The 15,488-nt window shown below is 45.3% G+C and overlaps 2 protein-coding genes across 2 annotated transcripts in view; both read left to right on the top strand.

Annotated features, from left to right (window-relative positions):
* Positions 1-15,488, top strand: part of LOC115296182 (histone H2A type 1-C-like) — a 185,542-nt gene that overhangs the window by 24,673 nt on the left and 145,381 nt on the right. The gene's annotated exons all lie outside the window — the stretch shown is intronic.
* On the top strand, positions 443-14,859 carry SLC17A4 (solute carrier family 17 member 4). The gene is made up of 11 exons (XM_029944637.1): positions 443-530; positions 7,217-7,419; positions 7,933-8,166; positions 8,262-8,349; positions 8,826-8,912; positions 10,307-10,425; positions 10,548-10,709; positions 12,194-12,326; positions 12,407-12,554; positions 13,346-13,436; positions 14,367-14,859. The coding sequence occupies exons 1-11, from the start codon at positions 443-445 to the stop codon at positions 14,499-14,501; spliced, it is 1,488 nt and encodes a 495-aa protein (XP_029800497.1). The 3' UTR covers positions 14,502-14,859.

Below are 15,488 nucleotides of genomic sequence, written 5' to 3'. Positions count from 1 at the left end.
CTGGTATCTCTAGATGTTTATAATAGACAGGTTTTTAGGTAATTTAATCATCTGGGATCTTCTAGATGAAATTTCAAAGACTGTCAAGTTTAAACATCCAGTTGATACATATTTCAGTTGAGAGACATGGGAACACAGAATTGGAAAGAACATTACAATTCATTAAGGTAACTCATGCAGGACCCGTCATTTTAGAGAAGCAGAGACCAAGACCAGGGTAACTGTGCCCTTCCCAAGGCCACACAATTGGCTACTGATAGAGTCAGGACAGCATATCAGGTCTCCTGAACCCTGGTCTAGCACCTCTCCCACCAAATATTTCCTCCTACTGCTTAGAATTGGGGCAGTGCCACGTGTGATGTTGGACACATGTCACCGTGTATTTGATTTTGCGTTCTTTTTTCAGGAGATGAACACCAGTCCCTGGGAGAAGATAACCAAAATGTCCAGTAGAGCAGAAGCCAAGGCAGCGGGCGAGATTTCCAGTGATGGTAATTTCAATATGGCTCAAGTGCAAACCTCCAGGAAAGGTAAATTCAGGTACTGGAGTCTGTGTCACCTTGACTTCCCTTTTGGTGACACACAGCATCCTCTTGCTACTACCAATTGCCAAGGATTCTGTATAGCTATAAAGCATTTTTTTATCGAGAATTACTTCACTTCTTGCAAGAAACCTTGAAGGTACATAGGACAAGTAGGTATCAGATATTATTTACAGATAAATGAAAATCCAGAGCAGATGCGAAGTAGAAAACATGGAAACCAGTCTTGGTTTCTCTGATCCTAAGCCTGGGAGCATCCCAGTAGATCTCTCTGCCCAGATAGATCCTGATCTGCCTCAAAGAGAGGCTTGTCCTTTTCCCCGTGTCCTAGAAGTTGAGTTCCCTCCTCCATGTCATCTAGAGCACACCTGAGTGCTTCTCACACAGAAAAATTGCTGAACAGCTTATTTTACTCTAAATTCCTAATGACGCAAAGCTATGTGATTTGTTAGTTTTTTTTTTTTTTAACAGATCTAAGCTTTTCATAAGATACTGCCTTCGAGGGGTCACCTGGGTGGCTCAGCAGGTAAAGCGTCAGACTCTTGGCCTCGGCTCAGGTTATGATCTCACGGTTTGTGAGTTCAAGCCCCACCTCGAGCTCTGCGCTGATGGCAAAAAGCATGCTGAGGATTGCCTCTCCCTCTCTGCCCCCTTCCATGTATGTGCATGCTTATTCTCTCCTGATCTCAAAATAAATAAGTAAACCTAAAAATAGATACTGCCTTTGAAAAGTCAAGCACTAGCCAAGATGGGATGCTTTGCAATACCCAACCTGTCAGTCAGTGTGTCTGCCGGGAAGCGAGCATATCTCAAGGACGGGAGGCTTCTCCAAATCTTGCCCACTAAAGAGGAAAGCAGGAGATGTGCCTTCCAATGCTCCACCTACAGTTAGCTATGAGCCATTTGACCTGGAATGTATATGATTCCATTGCCTCAGCTTCCTCATCTGCAAAATGGGAGAGTCTGATTCTTGTATCTTTAAGAACTCATCCATTTCTAAACGCTTAAGAGTCTATAGGACTATACCATTGGCCAAATTCTCCTATCCTAACTCTCTCTCTCCAAAATCAGAAACATAAGGGACTTATGTATAAACAGTTTTCATGTTTGCCATCCCGATTTTGCCATTTATGAGCTGTGTGACCTTAGGGAAGTTACTTAAACTTTGTGTGTTTCCTTATTTATAAAAACAAAATAATAGTGTGTACCTCACATTGAAATTTAATGAGGATTAAGTGAGCTATAATATGTAAGCCATTCAGAACGATGCCTGGCACACAGCCAACACTATATAAATTTTATATACAGTTGATGGTCATCTGCTGTCACCCAGTGTTCCGTGCTCAACCTACTTTTGGCAGTGGTGGCACTCAGGCGATCTTCCTGGTTTCTTCTACAGTCTTCCAGGGCACCCACTCTACCATCTTGCTTAGCCTTGTGCTGAGCACCCCAGGAGCTACAGCTGCATCAGGCAATCCCTTGGCAACCCATGTGACCTGTCTTCACAAATGGCATCGTGCTAATAACAACCCTTTCCTGCCCTCTGAGGAGGCAGCACCCCAACTACGCCTCATCGTCCCACCTGGCTATTTGCTGGGCTTCCAAGTATTTCTTACAGTCCTTATGAAGACACCCTGCTGGCTGTTTCATCCGTCATTGGCCAACATCAGTTTCCTTCCATCTCTTTCTCTCTCTCTGGCCCACACTTGCTGGGAACTCCTGGGTCCTCTGTCTTATACCCTCAGGGTACTGCTGGAGCTTCCTCTAGGTACTAACATTTTTGCCAGGCATGACTGTGCTTCTAAGAGACTCACTGAAGCAAACCCTGGTATTCCATGGGACACATAGAAATACCCCCTCCTGCATTACATGTCACATCCAGTTTCCTGGTCATATAATTGAGTTACTCATGCTCCTGTCCACCTAGAGACCATGGGAAAAGCTGGACCATGAGCTTCTTTTAGAAGCCAATGGTATCTCTCTATTAGGCTCAAGTAAGGGTTCATGGGGAAGAATGGGGATAGACATAACATCGACCTTCCTCTCCCCTCTCTCCCAGAGGCCTATGAGCTTTGGTCTGTGTTCAGTAAGAAGAACAAAAGCTGCTCTATATATTTCAAGAAAAAAGAGGCTTAACATAGGGGACTGGGAGGTCCCACAGACTTTGGAGGGTTAGGGGAGCAGGAGTCAGGTTAGCCCCTTTCGGGAAGTCCAGGAGTGCAGGACGGATGGGTCACACTGATGACCATGTGCCACCCCAAGAGGGCAATTTTCAAGGGGACCCCCAAACATCACAGGCAGAAATACCACATCTATTATCCACGAGCCTCATACAGGGGTCTGTAGCCGCCTTGCAGCATCATCGTTTCTCACCGTGTCCACTCTTCCAAACCTTGCCAGAACGCCTCATTTTTGGAATCCTGTTAGCATGCTAGATTGAGCGCTGCCATTTCCGGGTGTCTGTCTCTCTGTTATGGAGGAGAGCTTGGAAGGGCAAGGATGGCACTGAGAATCTTCACAAATAGCACCAGGCACAGCTTTGTCCTTGCCATTGAGAGCCCACCTGGAAAGAGCCCCAGCCCATGGAAGGAATGTCATCCAAAGGCCAGTCTACAATGACATCCCTTTCTGAAAGTCACAGAAATAAATAAACATGCACACCACTTGAGAAAGTATCTCCATCTAGGTTAAAACTAGGGAACTGTTCCAGGGCTCCTGGATGGCTCAGTCGGGTAAGCGTTCAACTTCGGCTTGGGTCAGGATCTCAACAGTTCCTGAGTTTAAGCCCCGCATCTGGCTCTGTACTGACAGCTCAGAGCCTGGAGCCTGCTTCCGATTCTGTGTCTCCCTCTCTCTGCCCCTCCCCTGCCTATGTGCTCGCTCTCTCTCTCTCTCTTTCAAATATAAACATTAAAAATTTTTTTAATGGAAGAGTAGTTACTTCCCTTGAATTGGTGAAAGAATTCCAAGAGGCCATCCTTCCCCCCTCCCCCCCCAAATGCTGTCACCGCCACATGACAGCAGGCCCTCAGGCCACAAAACGGGCCACAGCAGGGGTTTCAACATGTGGGCACAAAATTACAAATGATTGACCTTTATGGTCCAAGACTACAGGGATGAAGCATGAGGGACCCATGTAAATGCTTTAGCACAAAAAGGAAAAAAAGAACGTATTAGATACAAGAGCGATCATCACATAGTCAGTGTGTGCTTTGTGCCAGGCAGTGTTCTGAGCACTTTACACGGATCGATTCACTGAATCCTCACAACAACCCCTCAAGGAAGGTGCTGCTAACCTCATCTCCACTGTACTGGAGCCAGAATTCAAGCACAGAGGAAGTAAAGGTTAAACCATCAAGGCACAAAGAGGTGTCATCTGGATTTAAAGCCGGGTGGTGTGACTGGTAACCATTATATCACACTGCTGCACTTGGTTTATCTGGGGACACTGAAGAATATTTTCATTTCTAATTTAAGTTCTCAAGAATAAGAAGCAGCTCAAGGAGTAGGAAGTAGATCAACAGGAGAATGTGAAAGAACAATGCCCTGTAGATGTGATAGGACGCTAAAGAGGAAAATACACGACTTTAGAGTGAAAACGGAATTAGTAGCAGCAAGGAAGGAAATCATCACTACAGAAAATCGGATCAGTGACACAGAGCCGAGGCATAAAAAAGTCATGGAAGAGGCAGAGGGGTAGCAAGCCACGTGGATCAGAAGACGATCGGTATGAAGAAGGGAAGAAAATGAAGATTGTATAAGAATGAAGGAAAGCAACTTAATTATGAACCCATTTCACTGCATCTACAACTTCAAAGATAGTATGTGGAAACACAAAACAGACAACACAAATGTAGAAAAAGTAGACTCAGATCACAAAGGAAATTGCAATGGAAACTCTACATGAGAGCTGACTTGTAGCAGATGGGGACAAGGGAGACAGAGCATTTAAAATGTAGAAGGTGTTAGTTACAGGGAAAGAGAAAATGTTCATAATTTCTATGAAAATATAGTTTGTAATTTGAGTTAAGAAAAATTGTTCATATCAAAAAAAAAACATGTAAGAAGTGACATAAGTTGACAAAAAGTTAACTCTTCTAAAACAAAGTAGATCTGGGTGGTTTCACTAGAAAAATTCAGTGAGATTTTACGGAACAGAAAATGTCTATGTAACCAGTGCAGAAGAAATCAAAACTATTTATGTAGATGCTCATCTGAAGGAGGGGAAATGTAGCTCCTCACTCCTCCAGTGAGGACTGTGCGTGTGACTTCCTCCAGAGGACTGTCTGGAAAGGGAGAAAGCAGGAGCAATTGCCTAGGGAGAAACTGATACTACCTCAAACCAGGTGAGTGAAGGCTAAGTGATAAGCCATGTTGATATGTGATGAGAATGGCCGCCTTCCTCTCAGAAACACGTTGCCTTGGTCCAATCACAAAAAACAATCGGACAAATCCCAGTTGAGGCACGTTCAACAAAATATCTGACCACTATTCTTCAAACCGTGAAGGTCATTAGAAACCAAGAAAGTCTGAGAAACTGTCATACCCAGACATATTCCAAACACATGTGACTATTAAATTTACTATGCTATCCCGAATGGGATTCTAGAACAGAAAATAGATATCAGGTAAAGACCAAGAAGTCTGAATCAAGTGTGGACTTTAGCTAATGCTAACACATCACAGTAGGTTCATCAAGTGTGACAAACGTATCATAGTAAGAGATGTTTGTCACAGGAGCACCTGTGTGGCTTAGTTCGTTGAGCGTTGACTCTTGATTTTGGCTGAGGTCATGATTTCAGGGTCATGGGATCGATCCCCACATCAGGCTTTGCACTGGACATGGAGCCTGCTTAAGATTCTCTCTCTCTCTCTCTCTCTCTCTCTCTCAAAAAAAAAAATGTCCATAACAGAGGAAAGTGGGTGTGAGATGTACAGGAACTCAGTAATTCTGTTAAGTCTAAAACTGTTTGAAAATACACAGTATATGAAGATAAAACAAAACTGTTATGTACCTAAAATACTTCAGGTCATAGGTTGAGATGGAAAGCCTAAAACTAACTTTCTTTACAAAGCTAACAGGTCAAAAATTACACACACACAATTATTCACAATAGCATTCACCTGAATTCAATCATATATGCTAATGTAAAATTATAGATGAAATACTTGGAAAATAAATCATGTGTTTTCATCAAAATATCCTATTAAGAAGAGATCATTTCAAGGAAGTAAGGTGACTCAAATGCTACTCGTAATAATTATAATGAACTTACATAAACTCAATTTTCACTCAGGGTCTTGAGGTAGGCTCTATTGTTAGCCCCATTTTACAGATGGAATACTGAGGCTACAGATAGTTCAGTAACTTGCCCAGGAGCACACAGCTGTTACAAGAGCAGATCCAGGTATTTGACTGTATGATTCAAATACATTTCATAAAACTCATGAATTCACATAAAAATAATAAGAAATGGGACCAGGATAGCTTCACACAATAAAAATGTCTATTTAATGGCGTGACATGAGAAACATTCCCAGAAACTCAGATATGGCAAGAGTGGCTGCTCTCACTGCTCCTGTTTAACAGGTAGAAATTTGCTGGTCAATAAATTACCCAAGAGAATGAAATAAATGGTACATATGACAAAAATAATCACCTATTTCCCCCCATTATTAGTATTTCACACGTATGTAGGTTTGGTTTTCTGGTCTAGCTCAAAGGAAGAAAATACAAAAATAAAAGGGAAAAGGACTGTTGTGGAAACAATAAAAAGTACCTTAAGAAACTTGTGTGGGATTTAACTGAAGATCACTGTCAAATGTCACCTTGAGCCAGAGAAATAGACGTGAATCCTCAGGGAGCCATCACTGTGTTGGCTGGGAGAAGACAATGCCGTAAACATGGCAATCCCTCTCTATTTAATCTTCCCTCTCTACACGATGTCCCTCAAAATTCCAACGTCAATTCTTGTGGAGGGGGGAGGGGAGGGTCTCAACTAAATGCCCCCTGAGTTAAACCTGGTGATCCGTCTGTCCACTGTGGGAACCTGACAGGAGGGTCCCCACATAGCAGGAGATGGTGCTGGCCATTGGGACTGTGTTAGTCAGGAGCCAGGGAAGGGGCCCTCACATGCCTCAAGGGGGTCATTTCCAACAACTCCTCTCTCTTACTATCAACCATCCCATCTTACCATCCCATCAACCACGGCTTCCAGCCAGTTCTTTGTCCAATTCCACTTCTTCTTCTTTTTTTAAAATGTTTGTTTATTTTTGAAAGGGGAGGGCGGGGTGGAGGACAATGGGTCCGAAGTGGGCTCAGTGCTGTCAGCACAGGGCTCGAACCCACAAACTGTGAGATCATGACCTGGGCCAAAGTTGGATGCTCAACCAACTGAGCCACCCAGGCACCCCCCAATCTCACTTATTTCCAGCCCCATTTCATGAGCTCATCCCAGAGCTGCCTGGAAAGCTTTCCTAACACTTGCTCTGGCCAGTTCCACACCTTCTCCAAGTCTCCACTCAAGGAATGGTTCTGAGGAAGTTCCTGACCCCCTCACCTTCTCTCTGTTTCTGCCTCACAGATACACTGCAATCATCTCCCTTTTCCAGACTTAGGAAAGATGGGAGAAAAGCACCCCAATTTTAAGACTTTCTGTGTCCCCCCATCTCAGGGTTTTGTTCAGTCCGACACGGGCTGGCCCTCATCGTGCATCTCTGCAATTTTTCGGTTCTCGCCCAACAAATGAACCTGAGCATTGCCATCCAAGCCATGGTGAACAGCACGGCCCTGGCTGGCCCACCCAACACCTCCACAGAAAGGCCTCCCACCGCCCAGGGCAGCTGGAATGAAACTCTAAAGGAATTTAAGCCCATGGTAAGTTTAATGAGACTCTGGACCCTTTGACCTAAAGGGTTATTTATTTATTTATTTATTTAGCACCTACTATGTTCAATGAACTCTATTACACATGAACATACTATATCGCAAATCAGATTTTATCTCTACTTGGTGTCTAGGAGTGCAGCCAGGGACTAAGTTAGTGTGCAGGAAACCATCCAACCCATCAGTGGATACACGTTTTCCCCTCACAAGGATGTAAATCACCATACAATTAAGTTCCCCAGATTAATGTTACTTTTGCTTTCTTCCTTTGCATATCTTAAAAAATCACCTTGCCTACAATGCTTCCTTCTTTGTAGCCTTTCTCTCTTTACATCTCTTTCTCCCTTACATCGTGATTGGTCGTTAACTGTGTTGCCAGGGAAATTTCATAAAGGCGAAGAGTATGTTGGGCATATGCTTGGGTTTTCTTAATGAACTCGGCAGACTGGAGGCACTGGAGAGAGGTGGCCAAAGATCAACAGTGATATTCTCTTTGTCACCTAGGCCCCTACGTATGACTGGAGTCCTGGGATGCAGGGGATCATTCTCAGCTCTCTCAACTATGGCTCCTTCCTGGCTCCAGTCCCTGCTGGCTACATGTCTGGAATATTTGGAGCCAAGTACTTGGTGGGTGTTGGCCTGTTTCTTTCCTCGGTCTTGACTTTCTTCATTCCACTAGCAGCTGACGCTGGAGTAGCCTTGCTCATCATCATTCGGAGCATTCAAGGCATAGCCCAGGTACCAAGATGCTTTCTAAGTATAAGTGGAATAAGATAGGTTCCCAAATGACCTCAGATAGTCAAGAATGGAATTTTTTGTTTTGTTTTTTTCAGGGTACGATGTTAACAAGTCAATATTCAATTTGGGTCAAATGGGCTCCCCCACTGGAGAAGAATCAACTCATCAACATTGCCATATCAGGTAACTGATACCTTAAATTATCGGCTCACAAGCACTGTCTAAGAGAACTCTACAACAGCCTATCAACAGAAGCAAGACTTTACACTCTGACTATTCTGTCTCCTTTCTTTCAAGCACTACTACCCTGCAGTATCTTTTTCCAAATCATAACTGGATGCCAACTGTGCACCAACCATTGTTGTAAGTGTTTTGCACATATTAATTCCATTTTAGCCTCAGAACGATCTTATAATTCAGTTGTATGTCTTTATTTTCTTTTCACACAGAAGGGAATTTGAGCTACAAATAGACTAGTACCTTGTCCAGCATCACACAGCTCCTGAGAAAAGGAGTGGGGTTTGAACCAAGGTAGCTTGGATCGCAGCTCATAACTTTAATTGCTGTGCAACTTGGCTTTGGGAAGGGGTCAGTCTGGAGGAAGTCAGAGTCCCAAGCCTGACTCTCTCACCTCGAACATCCTCACATCTTCTGTCCAGGACAAATGCTGGGATCCTTCATCACTTTCCTCTTTGGCGGTTTACTGTGCCAGACTATCGGGTGGCCTTATGTCTTCTACATCTGTGGTGAGTGGTAGCTTTTCAAATCTCAGGATTTTGTCTTACAGCAGAGAATGCTGGCATGATTCTTGTGCTATGAGTCATCTATGCTTAGGCAAATCTTAGTAGATAGGAATATTTATATAACTAAAGTAAATAATGCTCACAGCTAATCATGTTGTGAATCTTGCAGAATGACACTTAAACCTCAGTAGCATGAATGTGGAGCTAGAAAAACCTGATGACTTTAAAGGCATCATAACATTCCACCCTGCTTTTAAATTGAACCCACGAAGAACCCAGAGATATTTCTTCCACTTGATGTTGAAAATGTTATCTTGGTGGGGTTATATTTTTAGTTATGCTTATTTATTTAATTCATTTTTTAATTCTCTTATTATTACAACCAGAAAATTGTGAGACTGTGACTTAACCACAAAATGCCAATGTCCTGCAGGACAGGGCAGACCCTCTGAGGCTCCAGCGTGGCCATAATGCACTCAGAGACGCTGCAGAAGCTTCCAAAGACACATGGACTATTCCAGAAGCAATATTGTACATTTCACAATATTGCCTTCGCTCTGCCCTGGTTGGGATCAGCCAAGCTGCTCTTGGCTGATGTTTGTGTTTGATATTTTAAAACATTCTCTAAAACCCCACCTGCAAGCTGTCTGATTCCCTTAAGACCACTGAGCCCCATGGGCTCCTCCATTCCAGGAGAAGACATTAGATCAAGGGTGCCTGTAACGTCAGGTCAACATATTCACTAGAAAACACAGTGTGTGAAGATGGATTATGATAGCATGGCAGCCTTCAAAGGCTTTGTCATTGAAACTTCAAAGGGTAGTTTACAAAAATTATTCAAGCAATCTGAGAGGTTTACTCTGCTCACAGTTTTCAGAAATAGTAAGCAGGAACTCGGTACACTATTCGTTGACTTCCTCCATCCTCGATGAACAATGGGGGTCATTTTCATAACTGCTCCTCCCTGCTTGATTTTAAGTTCCTTGATGGCAAAATTGTCTCTTTGTATTCTTCTATTCTCAAAACCTAGCTGAATACCAGTGTAGTATGGTAGTTCTGTACTCTATGATAGCTCCTCACACTGTATTTGTGGAAAATAATGTGTAAAAGACCAACTAGCAAGTAAAAAAAGCTATTGAGACTTTAAGACCCTAAAAGAGACAATTTTAAGATGAATTTTATTTCCACTCAACCCTAATCATGCTGGGTTGTCCAACACTGTCCTAATGTATATGTGGGTGGTGGGGACACAACCTCCACCAATGATAAGGCCACTCAAGAGAGTGCGGATACAGGGAGGAGGGGAGTCTTGGGATCAGTCATTCTGTCGACCACAGCAACCATCTCAGTGTGGCGTCACACCCTCCCATCAAGGGCTAACTGGATCCTCTTCCTAGGTGGAATTGGCTGCATCTGTTCTTTTCTCTGGTTTCCTCTTGTTTATGACGATCCCATAAATCATCCGTTCATCAGCGCTGGTGAGAAGGAATACATCGTGTGTTCTCTGGCTCAACAGGTGCATTGATGAACTTCTGTGCCATTTGCCTGTGTCTATCCGGGTGTCTCAGGAGTGTAGAGGGCATTGGAGCAAAGCTCTTGTCTTCTGATGGAAGGGTATTGATAGATGCTTTCTTCCAGGATTGTTCACCAGTCTGGTCTCTACCCATTAAGGCTATGATGAGATCCCTACCACTTTGGACCATTTTAGTCTTTCATTTCACTGAATTCTGGACTTTGTATATTTTTATGGACTACACACCTACATACCTCAGCACTGTACTGCAAGCTAACCTCAGAGACGTAAGTACAGAGAGAGCCCATTCTGTTCTTCCGTTGTAAATGTTTCAGTAGGTAAATCTCTGTCCCACTTATGGCCACAAAAGGAGAGGAAATGGGCCCAGGACTTTTGTGTAGGAAATGCAACCAGGTTCACTTAAATTCTGATTCATCTCACTGTGACCTATGGCTTTTTGGGGAAGACTGGTAGGGTTCTAGGTAAGCCTGGCCTTCACAGAATGTCATAATTTCTAAGGGACCTATGCAAACACGTTATGTTCAAAACAGTCGACATTTGCAAACAAGACACTCTGTTGGCAGCATACACAAGACAGCATTAACAGAACAAATTTTGCCTTGGAGAAGGTTTCACAGGGGACATACACAACAAATGCTGAAGACAAAAGAGTGTTAATAAGACATAAAGTTCTAAATGAGACTTCTACCAAAAAGTTGACAGTAATGCTCTTTAACAATCTTTTTATTCAAATATGACACATACAGGGAAAAGTGCACATATGTGTATAGCTTTCTGTTCACAAAATGAACAGATGCTGTGATAGTCTAGTAGGAGCCTTTCAATTCCTATAAGATGGAGGGCTTTTGTTTCTCTATATTTTTAATACTTTTATTTATTTTTGAGAGACAGAGTTTGAGCAGGGGAGAGGCAGAGAGAGAGAGAGAGAGAGAGAAAGAGAGAGAGAGAGAGAGACAGAATTCAAAGCAGGCTCCAGGCTCCGAGCTGTCAGCATAGAGCCCGACCCAGGGCTCGAACCCACAAACCATGAGATTGTGACCTGAGCTGAAGTCGGACGCTTAACGGACTGAGCCCCCCAGGCGCCCCCCATAAATATTTATAACTATTGTCAAATTTCTCCCACAGGGCACTGTGTTTTGCCTTTTAATATGTTTGGGAATCACTCATTTTTCTTTCCCAGGAAACTGCTCCTATCCTTTGCCTATTGGGTTTTGTTCTTTTAAAAACTGACGTCCATGTGACCTTTACATGCAGAGAGGACTGTAGCATGTTCTTTTTCAAATTGAACTACATGCATAATTTTTCTCAGGCACCAGAACTATGTTGGCTCAGTCCAGTAACAGTAAATTTGCATTAAACGTGAGATGTGTATAAAGAAAAGCTAAATCATTAAAAAAAAAAACTTTTTTTAAAAAGAGGCAGGCACCTGGGTGGCTCAGTCAGTTAAATGTCTGACACTCGGCCCACATCATGATCTCACAGTTCATGGGTTTGAGCTCCGCGTTGGGCTCTGTGCTGACAGCTCAGAGCCTGGAGCCTAGTTCGGATTCTGTGTCCCCTTCTCACTCTGCCCCCACCCCTGCTCACACACTGTTTCCCCCCCTCCTCTTTCTCTCTTTCTCAAAAATAAACAAATATTTATAAATTTTAAAAAGAAAACGAAAAGCTATAGATGTAGACGCGCCACCTTGCCAGTCTGTGTCACGGTGCGGGGCGTGAGGCACGCTGCTCACCTCTCTCTGGTCCTCAGAGTGGGATCCTCATGTCCCTGCTGCTGGCGGCTGCCTTTATCTGCACTATCCTTGAAGGTCTATCCGCAGACTTCCTTCTTTCCAGAAAACTCCTCCGACTCATCACCATCAGGAAACTGTCCACCGCCATAGGTAAGGACCAAGGATACGGGCAGGCATGGAGGTGGGAGGCTCAAGGCAGTTGCTTAGTCTCTGTGTCTGTCCTGACGCAGGGGTTCTCGTGCCGTCCGCGGTCCTCGTGTCCTTGCACTGGTTCAGATCCAGCCTGAGTGCCACCATGGCCCTCTTGGTACTGTCTCATGCTGCCACCACCTTCTGCCAGATAGGAGCCTTTGTTAACTTCTTGGACATCGCTCCTCGGTAGGAATCCTGCTGCCTCATTCCCCCAGAGGCTCAGGTCAGGCCCATCCTCCCTAAATGTGCTCTGACGCACCTGTTAGACGTGAGCGATGCGTGTGACAGCTCACAGGAGGCATCAGTGCCTGCGCTGCACGCAGATAACTCTTGGACAAGATCCAAGCTGGTCAGCCCCTGGGAACTTAGTGTTCCAGGGCAGACCAGGGGAGAACAGGGCCAAGCAGTGGTCACACTCACAGCTCAGCCAGGGGTGAGGTGGGGCATCCAAGCTCTCTGTCACACAGGGGTGGGTCCCTGGAGGGCCCACAAAGCTCACGTACAGCTTTAATAATGGTCAAGCTCTAATAACAGGACAGCAAGAGAAACTCGGGTTTCGCATTGAGTTGGTATCAGCGATGGCTGGGAACTCCGCAGGTGGCTCCGGGGACCCTTTCTTGGTCAGTAGAACACATGCCGGCTTTAGACACAAGGGAGTGGCCTTGGTCTCTGGGGAAATAACGTCTCATCTGGTGAAGAGTCTTTTGCCCAAAAGCAAGGCCACAAGATGGAGTTCCATAGAAGGAACTAAGGGAACGCACAAATGCGGTGCGAACCATCCATCCACGTTTTGTAGCAACCGCACTGAGCGGTGCGCGCAGCTTGCCCTGGGGAGTCTCAGGGCCTGGCACGGGGTTCTGCTGAGCGCCGGTCACCCAGCTCGCGCCGAGGGTCCCCGCCGGGCACGGGCACAGGGTTGCGCCAAGTACTCGGAGATTAGTGGCTTCCTTCTTCTGGAATATTCTTTTCTGTCTCAGGTACACTGGCTTTCTCAAAGGACTATCACAAGGCTTCGTTTACCTCTCCGGAGCCATTTCTTCCACTGTCGCTGGATTTATACTAAGTCAGGTGAGGTCAAACGCTCTGCTGCAAATATGCCTGAGAGAAACCTATAGATGTTACTCAGCAGAAGTCAGACCGAAGACATTTTTGTCCCCCCCTTGATGTGGCTCAACTTAAAGCTCCAAAGTCATTAGCCCTGTTGTGATCCAACCCCCCTCGTGATGTAACCCCAGGCTCAGCTCATGCGGACAATTACCACGTTGAGGGTGTGAAGCGATGAAGGCTCAGTGTTATGACTCATGCTCTAAGACAGAGTCTGTAGAAGAGGAGCTTTTCCTGCTAATCATCAAAACCTCTAACAATATTCATGACACTGGTGGCATGTATCCCGTGGCCAACCGTTCTGGTGTGTCTGTGACGGAGGGTTTCCTTTCGAGCCGCTGACTAATACGTGGTCAGGAAATGGTTTTTAATATGGGCATTCTCAAACTGAATTTGCATTCATTCGTTCATTCATCCACGAATTCAACATTAGCATGTGCCGCACACTGTTTGAGGGCATAAAGCAAACAAGAGTCCCTGCTCTGGTGAAGCATAATGTCGTAGCGGCCAGAAAACCAGTGACATAAGTAAAATATGCAGGATATGGAACAGAGGCCAAGTGCTCAGAGAAAAATAAAGCAGGAGAGAATAGGGCACATTGAAGGCGTGGGATTTCAATGTCAAATGGGTGGTTGTGGAAGGACTCACTGAGAAGTAACACTTAAGTAAAGACTAGAAACAAATAAGGGAGACAAATGGCTATCCGGAGAGGAATATTCCAGCTGAGTGAGAGGCCAGGGCACAGGACATGACCTGCATGTTTGGGATGGACCAGGAAGCCCACAGTGGCGGGAGCAGAGCAAGGGTAGGGAGGAGAACAGACGCCAGAGCCTTCCTGACTCGGAGGGGCAAGAGTGAGGGGACCATTGACACTTTGTCACTTCTTGCTTCCAGGATTCCGAGTTTGGCTGGAGAAATGTCTTCCTGATTTCAACTTCTGTGAGCATATCAGGCCTGGTCTTCTTCCTCATCTTCGGCCAAGCAGACGTCCAGGACTGGGCCACAGAGCAGATACACACTCAGTGCTGAGCAGACCAGATGCCTGATCTCTTGATGTCCAGCCAGTCACAGGTGGCCCTCGTGGGCATTCCCCCGTAGCACCTGTTCGGCTGGTTAGCCATTTAATTTGAGTTGACTTTGTTTCCAGTATCTTCTCGGAGACCTTGGCTGTGTAGTACTGAAGGGGATGTTTGCAGATTTTACAGGGGTGGGTTGGAGGTGGGGAGCTGTAAGCTCCTGAAAGCACTGAATTTCTAGTGTTCTGCACTCTTTCCACTATTTTTGTGGCATAAGAAAAAATCTATAATTGGGGAGATGCCTGGGTGGCTCGGTCAGTTAAGCATCTGACTTCGGCTCGGGTTATGATCTCACAGTTTGTGAGTTCGAGCCCCGAATCGGGCTCTGTGCTGTTAGTGCAGAACCTGCTTAGGAATCTCTCCCTCCCTCTCTCAGCCCCTTTTCCACTTGTGTGTGCACTCTCTCTCTCTCTCTCTCTCTCTCTCTCTCTCAAAAATAGTAAACTTTAAAAAAATACATATTTTGTCTCTGCCCCCACTTTCTGGCACAGAGCTCCAGAAGTTCAGACCTGTCATTTCCCGAGTGAGAGAGATGATAGGGGCACCTGTTGTCATCTTATCTGGACTCAGCCACTGGTCCCCGAAAGAACTTCTAAGACCCTTGGACTTTGTGGAGCGATTACGGTGTCTCTGCTCTTATGATGAGACGCCTGGGGGCTGGGGCTCTGGGAGCCTCCGGACGGGGCTGGTCTCCGGAAAGACCAAGGCACCACTGGAAGGTTAGAACGATCAGTTCCACCGTCTCTTCTCCAGGAGGGAGGAGGGCCCGGAGACCGAGCTATTCATCAACTGCCAATCATGTCACCAATCATGCCTACGCAATAAAGCCCCTACAAACACCTGAAACAAAGGGGTTCTGAGAGCATCTGGTTTGGTGAGCATCCGGAGCAGTGGGGGCCTGGAGGGGACACAGGAGCTCTGCGCCCCTGCCCACCCTGCT

The sequence above is a fragment of the Suricata suricatta genome, chromosome 7 (assembly GCF_006229205.1).
Source record: "Suricata suricatta isolate VVHF042 chromosome 7, meerkat_22Aug2017_6uvM2_HiC, whole genome shotgun sequence".
NCBI classification, from domain to species: Eukaryota; Metazoa; Chordata; class Mammalia; order Carnivora; family Herpestidae; genus Suricata; species Suricata suricatta.
Note: the sequence above shows the minus strand (reverse complement) of the source record. Positions and strands in the feature narration are given on the sequence as shown.